General features: G+C 53.7%; 1 protein-coding gene across 1 annotated transcript; it reads left to right on the forward strand.

Moving 5' to 3' along the window:
- The first annotated feature begins 876 nt into the window (after window positions 1-876).
- Window positions 877-12604, forward strand: TBX21 (T-box transcription factor 21). Its single transcript, XM_004591117.2, has 6 exons — window positions 877-1576; window positions 9781-9935; window positions 10171-10292; window positions 10811-10969; window positions 11053-11114; window positions 11256-12604. Exons 1-6 carry the CDS (start codon window positions 1080-1082, stop codon window positions 11872-11874), a joined length of 1614 nt encoding a protein of 537 aa, XP_004591174.1. The 5' UTR covers window positions 877-1079; the 3' UTR covers window positions 11875-12604.
- Window positions 12605-25254: the final 12650 nt, after the last annotated feature.

Here is a 25254-nt window from a genome sequence, read left to right on the forward strand (position 1 = left end):
GAAAAGCTTCTGTGGTCCCACCAGTCTGGGCGGTGGGCTTCCTTCCTCTTCTGCCCCTCAACACATCTCCTCCTGAACTCCCCTGAGCTGCAGCCTCTCCCCACAGGGAAAGGCCCAAGGCAAGTGCAGGTCTCCTGAAGTCCGCAGCTCTCCGGAATCTGTTGCTGTGCCCCGGTCTCCCGATGAGGAATGCTGCCCACCTGACTTGCTGGCCTCAAGTTGCATAGAACTAAGCGACAGACAGAACCAGTTCCGGGGCGCTGGACGCTGGCAGCCTAAAGTAGTGACTTATTCCGGAGCGGCCAGGCCAGGTGTGGGAGCTTGTTGGAGGATGCACTGTATTTAAGAAACTCTTTTTATTGCTCATCAGTTTCCAACTGGGTCCCTGGTCAGGAGAAAGAGGGCAAACGCTTTATGTAAAGCCACTTAACACTGCACCCTGACACCACAGTAGACTGCGCTGGGTTTCCGATGCTTGGAGTCCGCGAGTGCGGCAAGGAGGCTCCACCTGGGCCCTGGCCCTCCGCCTCCCAGGAGGAAAGGGGCCTTTGGGCTGCGTCTTGGGGGGTGGGGTGACGGAAGAAATTTCCCTCTAAGGGTCCCAGGGAAGAGAATCGGGCAGGCGTTTCAGGTGGCCGGGAGCCTGCTCCCAGGGGAGCAGGTTCTTGAAGTATCAACCGCAGGAGCGCAAGGGGACACGCGCGTTCCCGCCGTGCTGGGGTAGGGGGCTGTCCCTCCCCCAAGTCTTAGGGCCGCAGAGCTGAATCCACCAAGTATCAGCCACGAGAGGCGCGTCGGGGCGGGGCCGGGGTGGCGGATAGGGGACAAGAGAGCTTCATAAAGCCACAGCAAAGGCGCCGCGCCGCTAGTGACAGCGGCCCGCCCGCCGGGAGGGGAGCCGGCAGCTGCCGCGCGCCTGCCGATCCCGGGCGCAGGAGGCGGGCGCCCGAGCCCGGGCTGCGCTGGGGCCCCCCACCACGCTCCGGGGCCCGCCCCAGCCCGAACGCGACCCTCTCTCCTGCCCACTCCCTCCAATCCCCACCCCGACGGGCTGTGGAAAGGTGCCCAGCCCGCCCCGGATGGGCATCGTGGAGCCGGACTGCAGAGAGATGCTGACAGGCACCGAGCCGTTGCCTGTGAGCGACGAGGGCCGGGCGCCCGGCGTCGAGCTGCAGCACCGCTACTTCTACCCGGAGCCCAGCGCGCAGGACGCCGCCACCGCCGACCGTCGTGGGGGCAGCAGCCTCGGGGCGCCCTACGCGGGGAGCGCGCTGGTGCCCGCCCCGCCGGGCCGCTTCCTAGGAACCTACGTCTACCCGCCCCGGCCCCAGGCAACCGGCTTCCCAGGGGCGGCAGAGCCCTTTCCGCCGTCGGTGGGAGCCGAGGGCTATCAGTCCGGAGATAACTATGCTGCCCCGGACCCTCGCACCAGCCTCTACCCGGGACCACGGGAGGACTATGCCTTGCCTGCGGGGCTGGAGGTATCCGGGAAGCTGCGAGTCGCACTCAACAACCACCTGTTGTGGTCCAAGTTCAATCAGCACCAGACGGAGATGATCATCACCAAGCAAGGGCGGTGAGTTGGGCCCACGCCTTTTTCCCTTCTTCTGGGTGGATACTGTCGGTGCCCCGGGACCCGTCACAGCTCAGGCTTCAGCTTTGGGGCACAGCGGGGTGGCAGCGAGGGCAGGGGAAAGCTCTACAGGACTGTTTATGCCCAGAGAACTCAGCTGGGGAGACGGGCAAGTGCAAACGCAGTGGGTTCCCCGGATGAGAGTGGACATGTTGGCTGCTTGGGGTAGGCTGGGGCGCCACTGTGCACCCCACTGTGCCTGAATGTGGTGGGAGAGGGGACAGACAGTGGGTCCCTGGGAGTGCTTGTTCTGGATCCAACAGTGTGAGTGATCTCTTAGTTTCTCTCATGATGGAAACTGGGAAGATAGACTTCTGCAGAATGGGGGACAGTAGCCGGTTTCCCCATGACCTCTCTCAGAACCAGTCCCCGTGCCTCTGTGGCGCTGTGTCAGCTCTGATGGCGGTGGGGGTGACGGGAGACTGGGATTTGGTGACATGGAGGAGCTGTGGCCAAGTTTTCTTTCCGGTCTCCCTTTGAGATGGAATGTCTGGCGCTGGGGGGGGGGGCGACTTGTGGGGAAAGAGGTATGGATTCCTCTCAGACGTGGGGGTGGCCTGAGTAGCTGAAGCTCACCCAGGGTTAGGGTTAGGTGGGAGCTGGGGGCCAGGTTCTTGCCGCAACCCCTGAGGTCCGTGATTAGCAGAGCTGTTTTCACCGGTGCACCCTGCGGGGTCGGGGGAGTTGCAGGGAGAGCCCCATGCTGAGGGTTTGGGGCTTCCGGATGACACCTGCTGCGTGAGCAAAGAAAGAGAAACTTTGGCCGCGTGTGGTGTGTGTTGAGCGCGCAACACTCTGTGTGGGCCTGCCTGTGTCTGGTGTTTGAAAGTGGAGAGCCATCCTGCCCGGTGGAGGCCTGTGGGTGGAGGGGCTGCGTCGCTGACAGAGCCAGCATGATCTCTCTGCGGCCAGGCGATGCCAAGAGCAGGTGCTAAGTGCGAGGTTCCCTGACCGAGGATGAGGCAAGAGTATGCTGGGCCTCAGAGGTTGCCCTCAGACCTAGGTACTGCAGGGGCCTTGGTCTGTCGCCGGACTGCTGTGGGGTAGCCTGGGACTTGGGGGATTTCGAGTGCTTTCCCTGCGTCGTTGCTTGTGGCCCAGTCTTTGTCCCTTAAGCCTTTGGATACTCCATTTCCACTCCCTCCCAAATCATAGCTCCCTCTGGGTGTGCCCCAGGCACAGGCTTCTGGTCCCTTTGGGTCTGGTTGGAAGAGACCAGAAAGTTGCAAACAGGGCAGTGGCCCAGAAACAGCAAGTGACTCTTCCGGGGTCACACAGCACACTGGTTGTTGGCGGAGCTGACATCAGAGCCCAGATGGTCTCACCCTCTGGCACTCATGACCACCGGGAGGAGCAACCACCCATGCTGCCCACAGGCCCTGATGCATTCAGACTGCTTTCACTTCCAGTACCGCGTGGAGCCCCAGGCAGGTGGGCGGGCATGCAAGCGCCGTTCCACCGTTGGGGACCAACAGGAGCAGGGATATGTATTATACCACAGGTTGGGAGCACAGCCTCCTAACCCTGCCCTCTGACAGGTGGGTGGAAGCCCCCCTCGCCCTGGGGCCTTGACTGGGGTCTCCTAGCCTTCTGGTAGGCCTCTGCCCATCCAGGGTGTGTTGGGCAGAATGTCAGCCCGGACTTCCGGGGTCTAGCGGATGCAGGGCTGGCTGCCAGTATAGCTGTTCAGGGGGAATCTTGCCAGGGCTTGGGTCTCCGTGTGTCCCTCCATGTGTCTCCTGTGGCCTTCTTTTCTCCGTCTTGCTCCTGTTGAAAAGTTCCCACTGGACAAACTTCATGGTCTCCCTTTTAGGCCCGTGCACTTGTATGTTTCATTAGAAAAAAAACATTCTACTGTACACACAAGTGCACAGAAAACTTCCGCCACCATGGCCCAGCTTCAGCAGGTGTCTGTGAAGTACTGCTCCGGTCTCATTTTTTGTTTCTCCTCACTCACTGCCACCCCTCCTGTCTGGGGCCATATTACTAAGACAGTAAATAATCAGTGACTAAATCCTAGAAGCCGTTTCATCCTCAAATAGCTTTCTATGCATCTCTCAAAATGGCGTTCAGAAAATAAACACAACACTGTCGGCAAACTTGAGGAAAGGTTGCAAACTCTCCAAGTTTTCCTGATTGTTTTGCAAGTGCCTGTGTGTGTCCGTGTGTGTGTGTGTGTGTGCGTGTGTGTGTGTTTGAATCTTCCCACTTTCTGACTCATTCTAAGGGACCACTTTTAAGGCTACAGAGGGGGTCCCTGTTGGTTGATGCCTCCCCTTGGATCAGGTTTTGGGGGTCTCGTGCAGGGGCAGAGGGGACCTAGAACCTACCACCCCACCCCAAGTCGGTCCACCATCCCCGAGTCTTCTCAGCTGGGGTTGTATCGATCTGGGTGGCTGGTGGCCATTTTCTCTTGCTACAGACTGCGAGCACTTTCTGTCCTCCAGCTTTGATGGCTGGCCTGTCCCATGGCGGATTCTATTGATCACCACCATGTCACCCATGGCCTTCTTCTTTTATGAAAAGCTCTTCCATCCCAACCCCCCTACAGCTGGGCAGCCTTTGGCCCTGGGCTGACTCACTTCGCCCCCAAGATCCTTCCTCAGCCACCTACTCGAAATCCACCTCCCACCCTGGGTGGACCGGGTGACACAGTCACACTCGTCCCTCGGTGGGGGAGTGGGCCAGGACCAGCGGGGCTGGAGGGTGGTGGTACTTTCAGCTCCAGGAGACAGGGAGAGGCAATGTGGGAACAAACGGAAGGACTGCCCCATTGGGAGCCCTGGATATATCCCGCCATGCTGTGTCGTGTGTCTGGAGGCCCAGGCGCTGCCCGCTGGAGCAGGTGTCTCAGGGCTGCAGGCACAGTGTGAGTTGTGAATGAGCTGGTCAGGGCAAACTGGTGGATGGAGACTTGGGAGAGGAAGAGAGGGGCCAGGACGCTGCAGTGTGTGTGGGTGTATATTAATTGCTGGTAATCCCCACTTTTCTGAGTGTGATTGGTTGATTATTATAATTAGGATAACTTGGGGGAGCTCTGCCGTTGAGAAGCTTGGCTTGTGTGTACGTGTGTGTGCGCGACATTGGGAGCGGGTCCTATAACGTGGTTCCAATGTGGTCCTCGCCAACCTGGTAGCCACCGTGGTTTCCTGTCTACACAGCAGTTCCCAACCCCCGGAACCTTTTCAGTCTTTCAAAGAGCTCTTTCCTTTTATTTACTGGTTTGAAAAGCAGAGTCACAAAAAAGAGATAGAGAGAGAGAGAAGGAAATCTTCCATCTGCTGGTTCATTCCCCTAATAGCTACAGTGCTTGGGGCTGGCAGCCAGGTCTCCTCAGCTGGTGGCAGAGGTTCAAGCACTTAAGCCAACACTTGTGCCCAACTAGGGGCATGGTGGCTAAATCCTTGCCTTACAACCACCAGGATCCCATATGGGCATTGATTCGTGTCCCAGATGCTCCACTTCCCACCCAGCTCCCTGCTTGTGGCCTGGGAAAGCAGTCGAGGACGGCCCAAAGCCTTGGGACCCTGCATTCATGTGGGAGACCTGGCTTTGGATTGGCTCCTGGCTTCGGATTGGCTCAGCTCCAGCCATTGTGGCTACTTGGGGAGTGAACCAACAGAAGGAAGATCCTTCTCTCTGTCTCTCCTCTTTGTAGACCAGACTTTCCAATTAAAAAAAAATGGAGCAAGCAGGACTTGCACTGGGATGCTACTGGCAAGCAGCAGGTTAACCCGCTGCACCACAGTGCTGGCTCCTCAAAACTGTTTTCTTCCACTTAAGCCTGCATTCTGTTAGGGCTCACTGGCTTTCCTGTCTTGGGGCAGGTGAGAGATGACAGCGCTCGGTGTGGCTAAAAGTAAGTGGCTATCTGAGTGTGTTCATAGCTGGGAGCAGGTGGTTCCTGGTCCTCCAGGCCTATTTTGTGGTTTGGTGGACAGAGAATGCCCTCCTGCAATGTGCCACTGGGCATGGACGTTTGTTAAGGTGCATCCTGTCCCACCTCAGAGTGCTTGGTTCAAGTCCCAGCTCAGGTGCTTCTGCTCTTGCTGCCTGCTAATGTGCATCCTGGGAGATAGCAGGTGATGATCCAAGTATTGGGTCCCTGCCACCCATGTGCGGCATCCGGATAGAGTCCCTGGTTCCTGCCTTTGGCTTGAACCAGTACTAGATGTTGCAGGCATTCGGGGGAGTGAACCAGCAAATAGAAAATCCCTCTCAGTTTCTCTGTCTTTCAAACAAAATGAAAAATAAGGACCAGCATTGTGGCATAGTGAATAAAGCTGTCTTGTACTGCCAGCTTCCCATATGGCAGCTGGTTCGAGTTCTGGCTGCTCCACTTCCAATCCAGCTCCATGCTAATGTGCCTGGGAAAGACAGCAGAGAATGGTCCAAGTGTCTGGGCCCCTGTCATCCATGTGGGAGATCTAGATGCTGCTCCTGGTTCCTGTTTTGGGCCTGGCTCAGCCATCCGAAGAGCCATCTAGCAGGTGGAAGAGCTCTCTTTCTGTGTCTCTTTCTTTCTCTCTGTAACTCTGACTTTCAAAATAAATAAATGGGTATCTTTTAAAATTAAAAAAGTAAACAAAATGCATAGATAAATAAGAGGTGGAACCAATCTACAGCCCCCATCTCAGTCTGTGAGCAAGGAGGATTCCCCACACCCTGGTCAACAGGAGGGAGTACAGGCTTTTTTTTTTTTTTTAAGTGTTTTGCCAGCACGGTGGACAGAATCCCCTTGTTTTAATTTCCACTAAGTGACAGTGAAGCAGAGCCTATACCAGTCGCCCAGGAGCTGGGGCTGGTACGGTGACTCTGAGAAGCAGCGGGGGGCAGCAGAGTTGTCTGGGCTCTTGGACCCACAGTGAGCAGTGACTTTTTCTTTGGGGGTGGGTGTAGGGGTGGGAGTTGGATCTGCTGGTCACTGCACCCATCCCCACTCCAGGTCCTCCCACCAGATTGGTATGCAAATCAGGGCTATTTTGGGATTCTGGCTGGTGATAACTGACATCATCCTCTTCCTCTCTCTTTTCCTCCGTCTACTTCCTGTGAATCTTCTGTCTCCCATTACGACCAGCTGGAGACCACTACCTTTGCTGGCCAGCAGAAAACCCTGTCTCCACCTCCCACCAAGGGGCCATCACCCAACCTCTCCCTGCCTCAGTCTCTTAAAGCATAAAATTGGAAACATCATTAAAGATTTTATTTTATTTTGAAAAGATTTATTTTTTTACTGGAAAGACAGATTTACAGAGAGGAGAGACAGAAAGAGCTTCCATATGCTGATTCACTCCCCAAATGGCCATAGTGTCCAGAGCCGAGCCAATCCAAAACCAGGAGCCAGGAACTTCTTCTGGGTCTCTTACATGGGTGCAGGGGTCCCAAAGACTCAGGGCCGTCTTCCTCTGCTTTCCCAGGCCACAAGCAGGGAGCTGGATGGGAAGTAGAGCAGCTAGGACATGAATCGGCGCCCATATGGAATGCTGGTAGAGGATTAACCTGTTGAGCCACTGTGCTGGCCGCAACATAAATATTTTAAAATTTTTCTTAGGGATGGTATCATGGCATGGTGGGTAAAGCTGTCTCCTCTGGCACCAGTATCCCAAATGGGCACTGCTAGTTGGTATCCAGGTTGTTCCACTTCTGATTCAGCTCCCTGCTGATGGCCTAGAAAGTAGTGGAAGACGATTCAAGTCCTTGGGCCCCTACACTCATGTGGGAGATCTGGAAGAAGCTCTTGGCTTTGACTTGGCCCAACTCTGGCTGTTGCAGCCATTCGGGGAGCAAACCAGTAGTTGGGAGATTCTATCTCTCTCTCCCTCTCTGTAAATCTTTCAAATAAATACATGAATCTTTGAAAAAACATATTACAGGAGAAAGCAAGCTGGTTCACTCCCCACATGCCTGCAAAGAGCAGAGTTGAGTGGGGGCCGGGCCAGAGGTAGACTGGGAAAGCAATCCAGGCCTCCTTGGGCAATGACTGCTGTCTTCCAGGGTTTGCACTGGCAGGAAGTTGGAGCCAGGGACCAGAGCTTAGGGGCCCTGCGCATTCAGTCTTTGGGCCATGGGTGTCTTCATCATTAAGCTAAACACCCACGCCCGGCTTCAGGGAACCGCTGTGATGTGTCAGCTGTGGTGGCAACAGAGGCTCGCTAAGTTCCGGTTACCATGCAGCCAAAGCCCTTGTTCCCGGACCACCCTCCGAGGCTGAGATCCTGATAGAAATGGGCTCAACATGCCCCCTCATCCCAAGCTGTCCAAAACCTGGTACCTAACCGATTTCTCAAGTTCACCTGCTACCAAGCCACTGGGGGCCTAAGCCCAGCACCCTTGGCTTTTGCTTAGGACTTAGGGTCTCCTGCAGCCCGGAGAGGGTTTTGACTGCTCCGGGCCTGGGAGGAGCTGGATTGCCGATGCAGTAGAGGGAGGTTGAGTTGACAGTCCGGCTTCCCCAGAAGCTGCAGCCTGGAGTCCCTATCATGATTTACAGCAGAGGAAACCGAGTTTTTGGCTTGTTCATGAGCCTATCCGTGGTCCCAGCCTCTGTTTCCCAGCCTGGGGTCTTCCCAAGGTTGTTTGGGGTGTGCCTGGGCACAGTCATTCCCATCCCGTGAGGCTTCTTGAAGGGGGAGGGGGAGGGACGTGGGAGGAATTTGTCCTGGTGAGGGTTGCAGCTTGCCTTCCCACAGTCCCACCACCAGCCACTGCCGCTGTCCCTGCTGGGGATGGAGGAAATAGGCTGAGCCGCTCAGATGCTGGTGGGGGTGTTGCGGGTGAGGTTGGGGGTGGGGATGATGGTGGTGACTGTGCTGGAGATGGTGGAGATAGTGGTTAAGGTGACAGGGGTGTTGAAGTGACAGTGGTAGTAGAGGTGTTGATGCTGTAAGTGGCACCTCCGCTTCTACCAACAGTGGAGATGGCCAGGGCAGGGGAAAGCTTCTTTCTCAGAATTTTCTCTCCTGGCACACTGCCCGGGGGGTGTTGGGCAAGGCAATGTGTCATCCCCCTTTCTTCTCCCAGCTTCCTCTGCTGCTCCTGGGAGTGGGTCTCGGAGCGTGAGGTCTGTGTGCTTGTGGTGTCTTCCTCCAGCGGCCAGAAGGTCCAGGCTGGCGGCAGGCTGCCCTGCAAAAGGCAGAGCACAGGGATGGGACAGGAAGGAACGGTGTGTGTGCACACGCGCACCCAGGGACTAGGAAGGTGTTACTACCATGAGAATCACTGTGGACATGAGTGGAGGGCTGACGCAGGAGGGCCCTGCAGAGGCTGGCTTGTGCCCTTGTCCTGCCCCAGGAAACAAACTGAGGGCAGAGGGAAGGTGGCAGGTGAATGTCCAGCAACCTACCCCCTTCTGGCCCTGGGGTGTGGTATTTGCCAATTGCCCTGGTATAAATACCCTGTAATGGCCACGGGGCTCCCAGGGAGGTGGCACTGGGAGGAATGTGTGTCCCTCTGGCTGGCATCTTCACTCCTCAGATCCAATAGGTAATGGCCATGAATGTTGGCCATAGCACATATAGTGACCTAACTAGGAAGTGGGTTTTTTTTTTTTTACTAAGTATCTCTTTTTTTTTTAAAGAATTATTTTTATTACAAAGTCAGATATACAGAGAGGAGAGACAGAGAGGAAGATCTTTCGTCCGATGATTCACTCCCCAAGTGAGCCGCAATGGGCCGGTGTGCGCCGATCCGAAGCCAGGAACCAGGAACCTCCTCCGGGTCTCCCACGCGGGTGCAGTGTCCCAATGCATTGGGCTGTCCTCAACTGCTTTCCCAGGCCACAAGCAGGGAGCTGGATGGGAAGTGGAGCTGCCGGGACCAGAACCGGCGTCCATATGGGATCCTGGCGCGTTCAAGGCGAGGACTTTAGCTGCTGGGCCACGCCGGGCCACTAAGTATCTCTTACCGTGCTTTTTAATAGAATGTGTTTCCCGTCGTAAGTTTATAGAGTTTAATCTTGAATTACGGTCGTGTTTCATGACTAACTAGCTGGCAAGCTTCTGGAACATTCTCCTGCTGTCTCTCGCGAGTGACAGAGGCGGCTCCAAAAGCGCTCGGCTGTGCCCCTGGAGGTGGGTGGGAAGGTGGGCGCACTGGCTGCTGAACTGGGGCTAACTTGACACACATGGGACCTCCCTTGTTCTCTCTAGGAGGATGTTCCCATTCCTGTCGTTCACCGTGGCGGGGCTGGAGCCCACCAGCCACTACAGGATGTTTGTGGACGTGGTCTTGGTGGACCAGCACCACTGGCGCTATCAAAGCGGCAAGTGGGTGCAGTGTGGAAAGGCCGAGGGCAGCATGCCAGGTACACGCCCGGGGCGGTGGCGCCCCCTGGTGGATGCCCGCGCCCCTGCTCTGGAGGCTGAGGGTTGAATCCACCCATTCCACCCTACCCTGTTCCCGTCCACCCCTGGCTTCCCTCTCGTCTGTCATCTTTTCTCTTTGGCTGCACCTGCCCCTCTGCCTGCATCTGCTCTGCCCCCTGCACATTCACCTGCCCATTCCTGGGACTGCACGCCAAAGAAGTGAACTGTCCACAGGAAACCGCCTGTACGTCCACCCGGATTCACCTAACACCGGAGCCCACTGGATGCGCCAGGAAGTTTCATTTGGGAAGCTAAAGCTCACCAACAATAAAGGGGCCTCTAACAACGTCACCCAGGTGGGACCTACTTCCCAGGAGGGGGCCCCGCCCACCTGGAGCCACAGGTGCCCTGCGGCGGCGGGGGGGGGGAAGATGGGGGGGGACGGGATTGTTTGCTGGAACTTTCTGTTCTTCCTCTCTAAATTAACTTGGGGAGGTTAGAGAGTGTGGGGGTGGGAGAGCCGCCTTGCAGACAGAGCTCACGTTCAGGCCAACCTGGCCAAGCCAGCCTGGGCTCACCCTGCGGGGATCCTGGGTTGGACATCTGGGAGGTGCCCTTATCCCTAAAAAGCCCTGTAGGTGCTAGTGGCTTGGTCACAAGGGACATCTGGGGGTAGCAAAGGGGGCACAAGGCTAGAGTTTGTGTGCCAGAGAGTCTGGGGCCTGGAGTTGGAAGGCCTGGGAGAAGTTGAATGGTGGCCGGGAGCGGATCAGAAGTGTTCTGGGCTCTTTCTGCCCTCCCCGTGGTCTGGCAATGGGCCCCAGGGCCATGGTGGGGAGGGCGGCGCTGGAGCTCCCACTGGCTGTCTGTTCAGATGATCGTGCTGCAGTCCTTGCACAAGTACCAGCCCCGACTGCACATCGTGGAGGTGACGGACGGAGAGCAGGAGGGCACCTGCCACGCCGCCAACACGCACGTCTTCACCTTCCAAGAGACCCAGTTCATCGCCGTGACTGCCTACCAGAACGCCGAGGTGAGTGTTGTCCCCGCCTGTCCTGGGGTAGGAGAAGGCCAAGTGGGGTCCGCAGCCTCGGTGAAGCTCGTCCCTTTCTCCAGATCACACAACTCAAGATTGATAACAACCCCTTCGCTAAGGGCTTCCGGGAGAACTTGGAGTCGTAAGTGCTGCTGGGTCCATGGTGCCCCCCCCCGGGGTGGATGGGGACTTGGGTGGGGAGGGTCAGGGCAAGCAGGTGCAGCAGGTGGTCTCCTGGGTGGCCACTGCTTACTCACCCCCTGGGTCTATTTCTTGTTTTCAGCATGTATGCATCTGTGGACGCCAGCGTCCCCTCCCCGCCTGGCCCTAACTGCCAAGTGCTTCCTGGAGACCCCTATTCTCCTCTCCTCCCTAACCAGTACCCGGTTCCGGGCCGTTTCTACCCCGACCTTCCCGGTCCAGCCAAGGAGATGGTGCCGCAGCCCTACTGGCTGGGAGGTCCCCGGGACCACGGCTACGAGGCTGCTGAACTGCGAGCGGTCAGCATGAAGCCTGCATTCCTGCCCTCTGCTGCGGGGCCCGCCATGCCCTACTACCGAAGCCAGGAGGTCCTGGCATCTGGAGCCAGCTGGCCGGTGCCCCCACAGTACCCTCCCAAGATGGGCACAGCCAACTGGTTCCGCTCCATGCGGACTCTGCCCACTGAACCCTGCACCCCAGAGGGGCGGGCACCGGAGGAGCAGGGCTCGCCCTCGCTCTGGACTGACATCATCCCGCTCCGGCCCGAGGTGGGGGACTCGGGGCTGGGCGAGGGAGACTCCAAGAGGAGACGTGTGTCTCCCTATCCTTCCAGTGGTGACAGTTCCTCCCCCGTGGGGGCCCCATCACCCTTTGAGAAGGACGTCGTGGAGAGCCAGTTTTATAATTATTTTCCCAACTGAGCCGTTGAGGATGCAGTGTGAGACGGGGGGCACCAAGGAACTGGGAAAGAGAGACTCAGGCCCTCTTGGTCCTGACCCCCTTGGTCCTGCGTCCCACAGCAATTGATTTGTGGAGACACTGGGGTGCTAGGAAGCATTCGTGGGCTCACTGGCTGCTTCCTGGCCCACGGTGGCTGTGTGGGGGTCAGCCTTGCCCCTCAGGCCACCCTCACTCCAGTCGTGTACCTGGTGCTGCTGCCGCGGGCTGCTGGCTCCCAGCCCCCAGCCCCGTGGGAGAACAGAAACTGACCAAGAGGAGGCCTTGGCTTCCAGGGGTGTGGGTCAAGCGGAGAGGTCAGAAATTGGATCCTCTGCTTTCTTGCTTTGTAAAGAAGCCTCCAGTGGGGCTGTCTGCGTGTGTGCTAATCCCCGATCTGAAAATAAACGTACACGAATTTTATCACAGTCGGCAAGCCAGGGTCAGAGAGAGGGCTTGGGTGACTTAGGGCAGCTGGCCTGGGCCCCACCTGCTCAGCTGCAGTGGGGAGCCGGGGAAGGGGCTGGGACACAGAGGCTCACAGCTCAGGATGAAAGGTCTGGTTTGAGTCGGCTGTGTGCCGGCTAGCTTTTGTCTTTTCTTTCTCCTTTATTTTTATTTTTTGGACGGGGCGGCTATTTATTGTACAGAGAGTGGTGCCTAGATGTGATGTCTTGGTTCCCATCACTTTCTGAAAATAAACTTGAAACTGTTGCATGTGTTCTGCTTCTGTGCCAGCCTGGGGCAGGGGGTGGCACGGGTGAGCTACAGCTGCTGTGTACAGGTTATTGGATGGTCCGGCTTCCTTTGGGGATAAACTGAGTTAGAGCAAGGCCACGTGTCGTGTCCTTAGTGCAGCAGGCTGGTGGCTGGTGCTGCTTTGCACAGGAAGCTGCTTTGCACAGCCTGCAGGTGCTCTGACCTGGGGAGCAGGGGAGGGCATGGCCCAGGACCCAGCTTGCAGGGAGAGGGTGCAGTTCCATGGAGAGGCACTTGGTTTCTCATCATTTTCCAGAAGCTCTGTCTATGCAGCTCTGGGGTCCAAGGAGGAAAGGAGTAAATATAAAGTGAACTGTGTGGAAAGGCCTCTATGGTAGATGAAGAACCAGGGACCGGCACTGAAGGTTAAGCCTCCGTTTGCAACTCCAGCATCCCACATCCCAGTCCCAGTTCAGATCCCACTGCTGCGCTTTCCATCCAGCTCCCTGCTAATGGCCTGAGAAAGCAGCGGGTGATGGCCCAAGCGCTTGTGCCCCTGTCAATGCACATGGGTGACCTGGGCCAAGTTCCAGGCTCCTGGCTTTGGCTGGCCCAGGCCCTGGCTTATGATCATTTCTGGAATGAACCAGTAGATGAAAGATTTCTCTCTCTGCCACTCTGTTTCTCCATAACTACCTTTCAAATAAGTAAAATAAATATTTAAAGGGAAAAAAGTTTTATTTATTTATTTAAAGATTTATTTTATTTTTATTGGAAATTCAGATATACAAAGAGAAAGAGGGACAGAGAGGAAGATCTTCCATCTGATAATTCACTCCCCAAGTGGCCACAGCGGCCAGAGCTGCACCGATCTGAAGCCAGGAGCCTGCTCCTGGTCTCCCACATGGGTGCGAGGGTTCAGGGTCCTGAGGCAACTGTCTTACCAGGCCACAAGCAGGAAGCTGGATGGGAAGTGGAAAAGCCAGGATATGAACTGACGCCCATATGGGATCCAGGCACGTTCAAAGTGAGGACCTTAGCCACTAGGCCACGCCGCCAGGCCCAAGTTTTATTTTTTTATAAAGAATTTTTTAATATCCATGTAGTGATACATGTTCTCCATGCATCTTTATTTTATTTTAAAAATATTTTATTTATTTTAGAAAACATAGTTATGGAGAGAGAAGGAGAGAGAGATCTTCCATCGGCTGATTTATTGCACGAATGACTGTAGTAGCTGGGATTGGGCTAGGCTGAAGTCAGGAGCCAGGAGTTTCTTCGGGGCCTCCCTTGTGACTGCAGGGCCTGAGTACTTGAGCCATCCCCTGCTGCTTTCCCAGGTCCATAAGCAGAAAGTTGGATCAGAAGTGAAACAGCTGGGACTCCAACTGACTCCCTGCTGGATGCCGATGCCATAAGCGGTAACTTAACACACTATGCTATGACTCTCTTTTAAATGATGCACTTTATTTATTTGAAACGCAGAATGTCAGAAATAAAGATGGAGAGACAAAGGGAGGAAGATATTTATTTTTTTTAAAGCTTTGTTTATTTGTATTGGATAGTCAGATCTACAGAGAGGAGGAGAGACAAAGAGGAAGATCTTCCGTTTGATGATTCACTCCCCAAGCTGCCACAACAGCTGGAGCTGAGCAGATCTGAAGCCAGGAGCCAGGAGCTTCTTCCAGGTCTCCAACGCAGGTGTAGGGTCCCAAGTCCTTGGGCCATCATTGACCGCTTTCCCAGGCCACAAGCAGGGAGCTGGATGGGAAGTGGAAAAGCCAGGATTAGAATCAGCGCTCATATGGGTTCCGGGCGTGTGCAAAGCAAGGACTTTAGCTGCTAGGCCACCACGTCAGGCCCAAGGAAGGTGTTTCTACGAAATGGCTGAAACAGTCAAGACTGGACCTCCCACAGGGTGCAGGGACTCAACTACTTGGGTCGCCACTTTTTGCTTTCCCAGGCATGTTATTAGGGAGCCGTGGCTGAAACAGAACAGCCAGGACTAGAACCTGTTCTCTAACACGGAACGCTGGCCTTGCAGGCAGCAGCTTAACCCGATGCACCACAACACGGGCCCCTCATAACGATTCTGAACATCTCTCACATGCATGGATTTTGAAAATTTTTGCAAAACAAAAATCCTTTACTAAAGGCAGATTTACAGAGAGGAGAGACAGACAGTTCCATCGGCTGTTTCACTGCGCAAGTGACTGCAACGGCTGGAGCTGTGCTGATCTGAAGCTGAGAGCCAGGAGCCTCCTCCAGGTCTCCCACATGGGTGCAGGGTCCCAAGGCTTTGGGCCGTCCTCGACTGCTTTCCCAGGCCACAGGCAGGGAGCTGAATGGGAATTGGAGCTGCCGGTATTAGAACCGGTGCCCTAATGGGATCCCAGTGTGTTCAAGGTGAGGATTTAGTCACTAGGCCATCACCCCAGGCTCATACTTCCACTTTTTTTCAAATTTGAGAGACAGAAGGAGAGAGACACATACATTAAGGGACAGAGAGAGAGAGAGAGAGAGAGAGAGAGAGAGCTCCCATCTGCTGATTTACTCCTCAAATGATCTGAACAGCTAGGACTGGGCCAAGCTGAGGCTGGAAGCTGGAAACCTGGTCTTCCACATGGGTGGCAGGAGCCCGTGTTTTTGGGCTGTGACCTGTTGCCACCCAAGGTGTGGAACTAGCAGGAAGCTGGAAGCAGGGCCAGGACTCAAACCCAGTGATTCTGAAATGCGACACAAATGTCCCAACCAACACTCTGCTAGAGCAAATGCCCACTCCCAAACTTACCCTTTACTTGCATTTTCCATGGCATTTTTGAAGTGCTCTCATGCCGGGGGAGGGGAGAAGAACCTCCCCGCCATGGGAGGGGTGGCAGGTGCGTCCAGGCACTGTCCTGGGTTCTCCCTTGACCATCATCCTGGGGATCCCTGTGTCTCTCTTACATTGCATTCCCTGCTTCCTGGATCACTGTTTTGCTAAAAGAACATCTTCAAGGAGCGTCTGGTGCACAGAAGGCAAAACTTCAGAGATTTACCACGGCTTTTATTTACTCACACCTCTGAGTGACAGTCTGGGATATAAACATCTATGTTGGAAGTAATTTCTTCTCAGACATGTTAAGGCATTTCTCCATTGTGTTTTAGTTCTCAGTATTGCTTACTCTCAGGGTTGGTGCTGTGATGTAGTGGGTAAAGCCGCCACCTACGATACCAGCATCCCATATGGGTGCTAATTCAAGTCCCTGTTGATCCATTTCAATCCAGCTCCCTGCCAAAGGCCTGTGAAATCAGCAGAAGATGGCGCAAGTGCTTGGATCCTTGCACCCACTTAGAAGACCCGGATGAAGCTCCCGGCTCCTGGCTGCAGCTTCACGCAGCCCTGGCTGTTCCAGCCATTTAGGGAGTGAACCAACAGATGGAAGCTCCCTTTCTATAACTCTTTCAAGTAAATAAATACATCTTTAGAAAAGGAAATAGATCTTGTGACATTTTGACTCCTGGCCCTAGTGTTAGGTTTCTGGGTCTCCTCTTTATTCCCAGTGTTTGGAGCATTTCTAGAAAATGCGCCTTGCTCTTGACTAACTACCCCCTAGGCATCCAATGAGCCATGTCATTTTAGAGGCTCTGTCCCTTAGAAAAGTTCTCACCCTTTAATCCAATCCTTCCTTTCTCAATATTCTAGTCTGATTCTCTCTCTCTCTCTTTTTTGTAATTTTCATCCTGTTTTGTTCACCTTTTTAGTTTCTGGTACTCACCTTTTAATTATTTCTATTGACTTCTCTACTTAAAGCCTTATTTATTTTTATTTAGCTGCAAGGCAGAGAGAGAGAGAGATCTACTGGTTCACTTCCTCAATACCCACAGCCACCAGCCAAGGCTGAGTTGGAATTCAGGAGCTCAGCTGTGGTCTGCCACATTGGGTTCGGGGTCCAGGCACCGGAGCTGGCGCCTCCTGGGGTGCACATGCGCAGAAAGCCATATCAGGGGTAGAGTGCTTGAATGCTTCAATCCAGGCCCTGGGCATCCCCTCCCAGCAGAATCTTAACTGCTGTGCTTAATTATCACCTCTTGCATCTTTTTTGTTCTAAGATTTATTTATTTATTTGAAAGGCAGAGTTACAGAGCAGAGAGAGAAACCTTCCATCTGCTGGCTCACTCCCCCAAATGACTGCAACAGCCAAAGCTGAACTGACGTGAAGCCAGGCGCCAGAGGATTCTTCTCAGCCTCCTACATAGGTGACAGGAGCCCAAGGAATTGAGTCATCTTCTGCTGCTTTTCCAGATAGCAGGGAGCTGGATCAGAAGTGGAGCAGCTGGGATTTGAACCAGCGTCCACAACGAGTGTCAGTGCCTCAGGTGACAGCTTTACTTGCTATGCCACAACGCTTGCCCCTTTTATCTTATTTTTAACTTCTAAGAGCTCTTCCTTATTCTCATTGCTTAAAAAACAGATTTATTTATTTTTATCGGAAGATCAGATATACAGAGAGGAGGAGAGACAGAGAGGAAGATCTTCTGTCCACTGATGCACTCCCTAAGTGGCTGTAATGGCCAGAGTTGAGCCGATCCAAAGCCAGGACAGGGTTTTCCTTGACTGCTTTCAGGCTATAAGCAGGGAACTGGATGGGAAGTGGGGCCGCAGGAACACAAACCGGTGTCCAAATGGGATCCCGGCTCATTGCAAGGTGCGGACTTCAGCCACTAGGCCACCTGCTGGAACCCCTCTTCCTTACTTTCCATCTGTCTGCAGAGCAACCTGTAGTTACTTATCTTATCAATGCAAATGTCTTCTCATATTTCTAAACATATTCATTAGAAGAGAACTTCAAAGATTTATTTATTTATTTGAAAGGCAGAATTATGGAGAGAGAGGGGGGAGAGAGAGAGAGAGAGATCTCTATTCACTGGTTCACTTCCCAAACAGTGCAGCGGCCAGGCCGGGCAGATTGCAAGCCAGGCAGGAGTCAGGAGTTCCTCCAGTTGTCCCACACAGGTGCACAGGCTCAAGCACTTGGACCACCTTCTGCTGCTTTCCCAGGTGCATTTGTAGGAAGCTTGATCAAAAGTGGAGCAGCAGGGAGTTGAATCAGCACCCAGATTGGATACCGGCATTGAGGTGGCTTGATTAGCTATGCCACAATGCTGGCCCCTACACCCTCTAAAGTGTGATCACTTGGGGTGGTCCCTTAGCTGCTCAAGGTGAGCAGTTTGCATAGGAAGCTTGAGACCTCTGCTTTCCATCTTTTTGCCCATGTACCTGTTTTACTCCACGTTTGAACTCCACTTTCCCCTGTGTCTCACCCTGCCAAGTCCCAAGCCTCTGAGGGCTTCACTCGAGGTAGATCAGGAAGATTCTAGGCTACGGTGACATCTAGCCTGGAGTTCCTTGTTGGCTAGTTAGCTGTTACTTCTTCATCCCCTTGCCAGCTTCCAAACACTCGTGTATTATCTATTTCCTTTGCTTCTACCGTTCTCTGATCCCGTGGTTCCACACAACTTAGAAAGCCTGCTTTATCATTTCCGTAAAAACAACTCAAAAAATGTACCTGGAGGGACTGACAGACATGAGTGCTGGAGTGGTTGTGGCACAGGGGATGCCTGCTCCACAAGGCAGGAGAAGCTCGGCCAGTAGCTGATTCCCAGTCACGGAGCCGGAGTGAAGAGAGATCCAGCGGCCTTCCAGCCTGCAGGGCGGGCTGCACCTGCACATCAGCCAAGGCCTGTCTGCCCCTCTCGGCACCATCTGGGCAAAATGGGGCTTCTGGTTGTTGGAGAAGTTGGGAAGCCTGATGTAACTTTGGAGGAATGGCAGGCCAAAAGGGAGAGGACAGAGACAGGCTCATCTTGGTGAAACCAAGGCAGGGCAGCCAACAACAGGCTGGCTGGGACCGGAAGGCATCCTGCACAAAGATGCTCAGCTTCCCCCAGGCTGGCCGGGACCGAGGGCACCCTCCGTGGAGATGCTCTGCTTACCCCAGGCCAAGGGGCGTCTCTTGGATGTGGGACTCAGCAATAACTCTAGTCTTTTGAAGCCTTGTATTACAGAAAATGCCAAACATGAAAAGTCTCCATGTGATTGAATAGTTATGAACGCTTTGTCACATTTCATCTGCTTTCCAAATTTATTTTGAAGTAAATTATAGCTATCAAGCAATTTCACCTGCAAATATTTTAGACTGTGTCTCCCAAATCAAGGACATTTTCTTACCCAATGACAAGAACATCCTCACACCTAGCAAAATAGTTCCTCTCTAAAAGGCTGTGGTTGATTTATTTTTATTTTTGCTTTTATTTTATTTGAAAGGCAGAGAAATTGAGAGAGACAGAGCCTCCGTCTGCCAGTTCACTCCCCTAAATGCCCACAACAGCTGTGCCCATTGGGTCAGGAACTTCATGGGGGGGCAGCAGGAACCCAAGTTTAGGGGCTGACACCTGCTGCCTCTCAGGCGCCATCGGGAATTGGAGAGTCTGGAGCAGCCAGGACTTGAACTTGAATTCAACGTAGAATGCAGGTTCCCAGTGGCAGCTTAAGTCTCCCAAGCCTCGTCTTTTCACTGAAATATATGGGCTGCTTACATGTAATGTAACTCTTCCTTCCTCCTCTTTTTCAGAAAGATGTTGGAATTATTATTTTTTTTTTTCTTTAAACATCCCCCAGTGAAACCATCGGGAACTGGAGAATGCTTTTTTGGGAGGAGAATTAGAAAATGAAAACTTTAATTTAGCTAATAATTACTAGCCATTTACACAGTATGTTGCAGGGGGTTGGTGCTTGGCGCAGCAGCTAGGGTGCTGCCCCGCATGCCTGCATCCTGTCCTGGCTGCTGAGTGGTGTTCCAGTCCCAGCTGCTCTCCAGGTTCCAGCTGCCTGCTGGTGTGCACCTAGAAGGCAACAAATAAGGACTCAGGGACTTGGTGCTCATTTTATGGTGGGCCCAGATTGAATTCCCGGTTCCAGACTTCAGCTTGGACCAGCCCTGGCTGTTGAAGGCTGCTGTGCCAGGCCCAGATCTCACTTGTAAGAAAAAAATGAATGGGTTCAGTGTGATAGCCTAGCAGCTAAAGTCCTTGCCTTGCATGTGCTGAGGTCCTGTATGGGTACTGGTTTGTATCCAAGCTACTCCACTTCCCATCCAACTCCCTGCCTAAGGCCTGGGAAAGCAGTCGAGGACGGCCCAAAGCCTTGGGACCCTGCACCTGCGTGGGAGATGTGGAGGAGTCTCCTGGCTACTGGCTTCGGATTGGCACAGCACCGGCTGTTGCGGTCACTTGGGGAGTGAACCATCAGACAGAAGATCTTCCTCTCTGTCTCTCTGCCTTTCTAATAATCAAAAGAAAAAAAAGGAAAAAAAAATGAGATGTTTGTTTCTTTTGTTTTCTCTGCTGTTTTCTATTTCCAAATTCACAAATGGTCCCTGTTAACTGTGTTACTTCCTTCGCTCTGTTTTGGATTTATTCTGGTTAGACTATTGATTTAAGACTTGTCTTCTAAAAAAGTGCGCGGAATACTGTCCATTTCTCCCCCCGCACTGCTTCCTCCGTGATTCAGGAATGTCATCATGGCATGCTGTCGTGTTCACACAGGACAGCTTCAAGAAAAATGTCCTGAAATGCCTCTTTCGACTCATGGATTATTTCTAAGCATATTTTTAGTTTCCAAGTGTTGGAGATTTTCCTGTTATTGATTTCTAGTTTGTGTGGTTAGAGAGCATGTTCTAGACAATTTCAATTCTTTCAGAATTGTTGAGTTGGGTTTATGGCTCAGGATGTGGTCTGTCTTTGCATATGTCTTGTGGGTACTTGGCAATTATGCGTATTCTACCAATGTCAAGTGTGGTATTCTACGGATGTCACCAGATCCTTCCATTGTATTAATTCTGTCTGCATACTCACTCTGTTCTGCCTAGTTATTGTATCAGTTGAGAGCATTCAATAGATGTGTGGTTTCATTTAAGTTATGTGAGCTTTGGATGCACGTATTTTGTGAGTTCTTGCTTTGTGTTGGGATCAGTATGGCTTCTTGATAGACAGAGCCTAGCATTATAGCTGGTTTGCTCATTTACTCTGAAGTTTACAATCTGGTATTAATATCCCCACTCTTGTTTTTTTTTTTAATTAAGATTTATTTATTTTTATTGAAAGACGGATATACAGGGAGGAGGAGAGACAGAGAGGAAGATCTTCCGTCCATTGGTTCACTCCCCAAGTGACCGCAACAGCTGGAGCTGAGCCAATACGAAGCCAGGAGCCAGAGCTCTTTCAGGTCTCCCATGCGGGTGCAGGGTCCCAAGGCTTTGGGCCGTCCTCAACTGCTTTCCCAGGACACAAGCAGGGAGCTGGATGGGAAGCAGTGCTGCCGGGATTAGAACCGGCAACTATATGGAATCCCAGGTGTGCAAGGCAAGGACTTTAACCACTACACTATCGCACCGGGCCCAACCCACTCTTGGTTTTTTAAATTAACATTTATTGATATGTCCTTTTCATCCTTTAACTTTCAACTTCCTATTTTATTTTATTTTTAGTGAGTTTCCTATAGGTGGCATGTGGTCGGGTCATATTTCTCCATCCACAATGCCAATTTCTTTTAATTAATATGTTTAGGGCCCGGTGTGGTAGGCTAGAGACTCAAGTCCTCGCCTTGAACGCGCTGGGATCCCGTAAGGGTGCCAGTTCATGTCCCAGCTGCTCCACTTCCCATCCAGCTCCCTGCCTGTGGCCTGGGAAAGTAGTCAAGGATGGCCCAAAGCCTTTGGACCCTGCACCCGTATGGGAGACCTGGAAGAGGTTCCTGGTTCCCGGCTTAGGATCGGCGCAGCCCCGGCCGTTGTGCTCACTTGGGGAATGAATCATCGGACGGAAGATCTTCCTCTCTGTCTCTCCTCCTCTCTGTATATCTGACTTTGTAATAAAAATAAATAAATCTTTAAAAAAGTAATAAGACCCTTGATTGAATTTTGAGTGACAGGGGCAGGGACGGAGTGTGGGTGTGGAGGGCAGGAAACAGGATGGAAAAAATATAGTGAAATTCCACAAGTGCCCACAGGAGGGCACCCTATCTCCCCCACCAAAACCCACTTAATGGAGCAGGAGCCTCAAGAAACTTGCTGGTTTTTACAGTGCTTGGGTGTCCTTACCAAAGACGCCATGGTCGGAAGGAGGCCAAGGGGCAGGCCTGTGGGGTGGTAGCAAAGACACCAGCAAGGATGGTCACATCCCACGTTGGAGACCCTGCTCCCCCGCTTCCTAACGGGCTTCCTGCTAATGTGAAACCTGGGGAGTGGCAGGGGATACAGCAAGTAACTGAATTCCTGCTGCCCGGGCGGGAGACCAAGACTACTTCTGGCTCCTGATTTTGGCTTGGCCCAACCTTGACTGTTGCTGGTGTTTGGGAAGTGAATCAGAATAAGGAAGTGCACACACTCTCTCTCTTTCTCTCATACACACACATACACACACACACACGCACGGCCTTTCAATAAAGAAAGCTTTAAAATAACAGTAGTGGGCCCAGCATGGTAGCCTAGTGGCTAAAATCCTCACCTTGCATGTGCCAGGATCCCACATGGGCGCTGGTTCTAATCCTGAGTGCTCAACTTCCCTTCCTGCTCCCTGTTGTGGCCTGGGAAAGCAGTCGAGGACGGGGACCCTGCACCCATGTGGGAGACTTGGAAGAAGCTCTTGGCTTTGGATAAGCTCAACTCTGGCCATTACGGCCACTTGGGGAGTGAACCAGTGGACGGAAGATCTTTCTCTCTGTCTCTCCTTCTCTCTGTATATCTGACTTTCTAATAATAAATAAATAAATATTTTTAAAAATAATATTAACAAAAGCTCACGCACAGGCGAATGATATTGACTGAAGGTCCTACCGTGATGACCAGTGACACACAGAACCATCTCCTATGTACCCCAGTATACAGAGACCCTTGACACAGTCTCTGAACCTACTCCCCACCCACTGGGTGGGCCAGCACTTCCTCATCCAGTCCCACTCTTGGGAGTCACACCCTCCCATTGGTCTCACATATGGACCCTCATAATTCTGACCCCTGACCCCTCCTGTTTCCCTGGGTACCTGAACCTGCTCACCATTGGAATGGAGCCTCCTGAATGTAGCTCTGATTTTTAAAAAAGATTTATTTATTTTTATTACAAAGTCAGATATACAGAGAGGAGGAGAGACAGAGAGGAAGATCTTCCGTTAATTCGCTCCCCAAGTGATTGCAGCAGCCAGAGCTGAGCCAATCCGAAGCTAGGAGCCAGGAGCTTCATCCGGGTCTCCCACGTGTGTGCGGGGCCCCAAGGCTTTGGGCCTTGCTTGACTGCTTTCCCAGGCCACAAGCAGGGAGCTGGATGGGAAGCGGGGCTGTTGGGATTAGAACTGGTGCCCATATGGGATCCTGGAGTGCACAATGCGAGGACTTTAGCCACTAGGCTACTGCGCCTGGCTCTGTAGCTCTAATCTTCACCTTGTGTGTCGGGGGTGGGGGGCAGAAGTGGGGCAGGAGGGAGGGGGAGAAAGGAGCCATTGCCCTGCCCCGGCAGGCTGAGGGTGGGTGCTTGGGCCCAGCACCCAATTAGGCAGAGAATGTGACTGACAGGGACACCACTGCTGCTGGGTCGCCATGGCAAGGGCGAGAAGATACAAGATGAGGGAGGGAAGCCACCTAAGCCCCCTGTCCCCACAGTGTAGGCCCGCGCCCCTTCTCCTGCACACAGTTGTGGGGGGACGGCCATCCCCACAGGACCAGGCCTTCCGCCCCCACACCTGTGAGGACCCCAAGAAAGGGTCCCAAGATGTGCCCGCCTCTTAGGCCTGGCTCTGTTGGTCACTGTCACCACCGGGCTGAGGCTCAGTGTTCTTATATATAAGATGGCCTGTCGGTGCCTTTGTTGCGGCAGGGCTGGCACTGTGGAGGGAATCCAGAGATCCGCTGGAAAAGCAGGAGGGACCAGGGTGAGTCAGGGACCAAGCAGCTTCCAAATACCCGCCTGCAGCCCAAGGTGACCATGACTGCAGAGTGTGGGACCCGTGGTCACCCTCGGGAAAGGTGGGGTCTAGAGTCAGTGGTGCACCCCCCTCAGTCACCAAGGAGGACCCGGCATCCTTCTGTCCTCAGCGGACTGAGCTCCAGTCCCCAGTTCAGGCGACTCGGGCCTTGGGGGACATTGCTGTCGCACTGGCCTCAAGGGCAGAGAAAGGCCAGCAACACACACCCAGGGTTCTGGAAAGACAGAAAGTCCGAGACTGGCCAAGAGGGGAACTGAGGGGCGCCGACCCCAGGCAGGACTGAAGCGTGCTCTGGAACCCGAACCGGGCAGCCCTGACCTGCAGCCTCCGGAAGCAGCGCCGGAATGCAGGCGCGCCAGTGTGCTCAGATGCCTGGTGGAGGGACGTTGGAACCTGGGGCACGCGGAGGGAGGGCGCCCGGAGCTTGGGGCCAGGACGGGGCAAGAGAGCAGCACCTGCGAACCCTGCGCACCTGCGAAGGCGGCTCCCCAAGGCCTGGAACGCAGACCCCACTCTGAGTCCACCCCGCTGCAAAGAGCAGGCCCGAGGCTTCCCTGTCCTGGGCCGCTCCCGCAACCCCCACCGCCAATCCTTGCTGCTTGGAATCGGGTTGGGACCGGGAGGGTAGTGGGAAGGACACATGGAACATAGCCGTGGGAAGGCTGGAGATGAAAGCAGGAGCCTGGAGGTCTGGAGGAACATTGTCCACGAGGCAGACTGCTGCAGGAACCGGAAACAGCCAGGTGCCGAGTCCCTCCCCAGAACATCTCTCTTCCCTTTTCTTCCTGGTGAATGACGCCCGTGCAGGTGCTGTTGGCTTGCAAGTGTTCACCTTGTACTTACGCATGGGTGGGCCCTGCCCCAGAGTCCTGCTTCAGACCCCAGGGCAGCATGGACAGCCCCGTGAAAACCGCTAGTGGGCAGGTGCCCACACGTGTGGGCTCAGTCCGCTCCTGAGTGAGTGCTCAGCAGTTCCCTGTTGCATACCCGGAGTTAGAGAGGGAACCAGACTATTGCGATGTTGTATTTGGTCAAACATTCTGCATTGCTTCTCTATTCATTTATTCATTTATTATTATTATTATTTTGAAAGGCAGAGAGATAGGAGAGAGAAACACACACACACAGATGGCATGTGCTGGTTCACTCCCCAACAGCCAGGGCTGGGCCAGGTTGAAACTAGGAAACAAGGACTGAATCTTGGGGTCCTGTGTGTAGCTGGCAGGGACCCAACACTTGAGCCGTCACCTACTGGGTGCATATGGCCAGCAAGCCAGGACAGGAGGAGGAGCTGGGATGGGACCCAGGCACACGACCACGGCCTGCTGGCGTCCTGAGCAGTGCTTCACCACTGAGCCAGACGCCCACTCCTGTGGGTTTTCCAGTCTTGGAAATTCGTTCCCAGGAAATCCTACTCCCCAGGTTACAGAGGAAGAAGGTAGAGAAGTTGAAAGAAATTCAGGAAAGCATCGTGGCCAAAATCAGTTAGCAGCAGGCTAAGGGTTTGGACCTCACTTTAAAAAAAAAATTTCTGTTTTCGGGCCCGGCAGCGTGGCCTAGCGGCTAAAGTCCTCGCCTTGAACCCACCAAGATCCCATATGGGTGCCGGTTCTAATCCCGGCAGCTCCACTTCCCAATCCAGCTCCCT

Source organism: Ochotona princeps, chromosome 17 (genome assembly GCF_030435755.1).
Source record: "Ochotona princeps isolate mOchPri1 chromosome 17, mOchPri1.hap1, whole genome shotgun sequence".
Lineage (NCBI taxonomy): Eukaryota > Metazoa > Chordata > Mammalia > Lagomorpha > Ochotonidae > Ochotona > Ochotona princeps.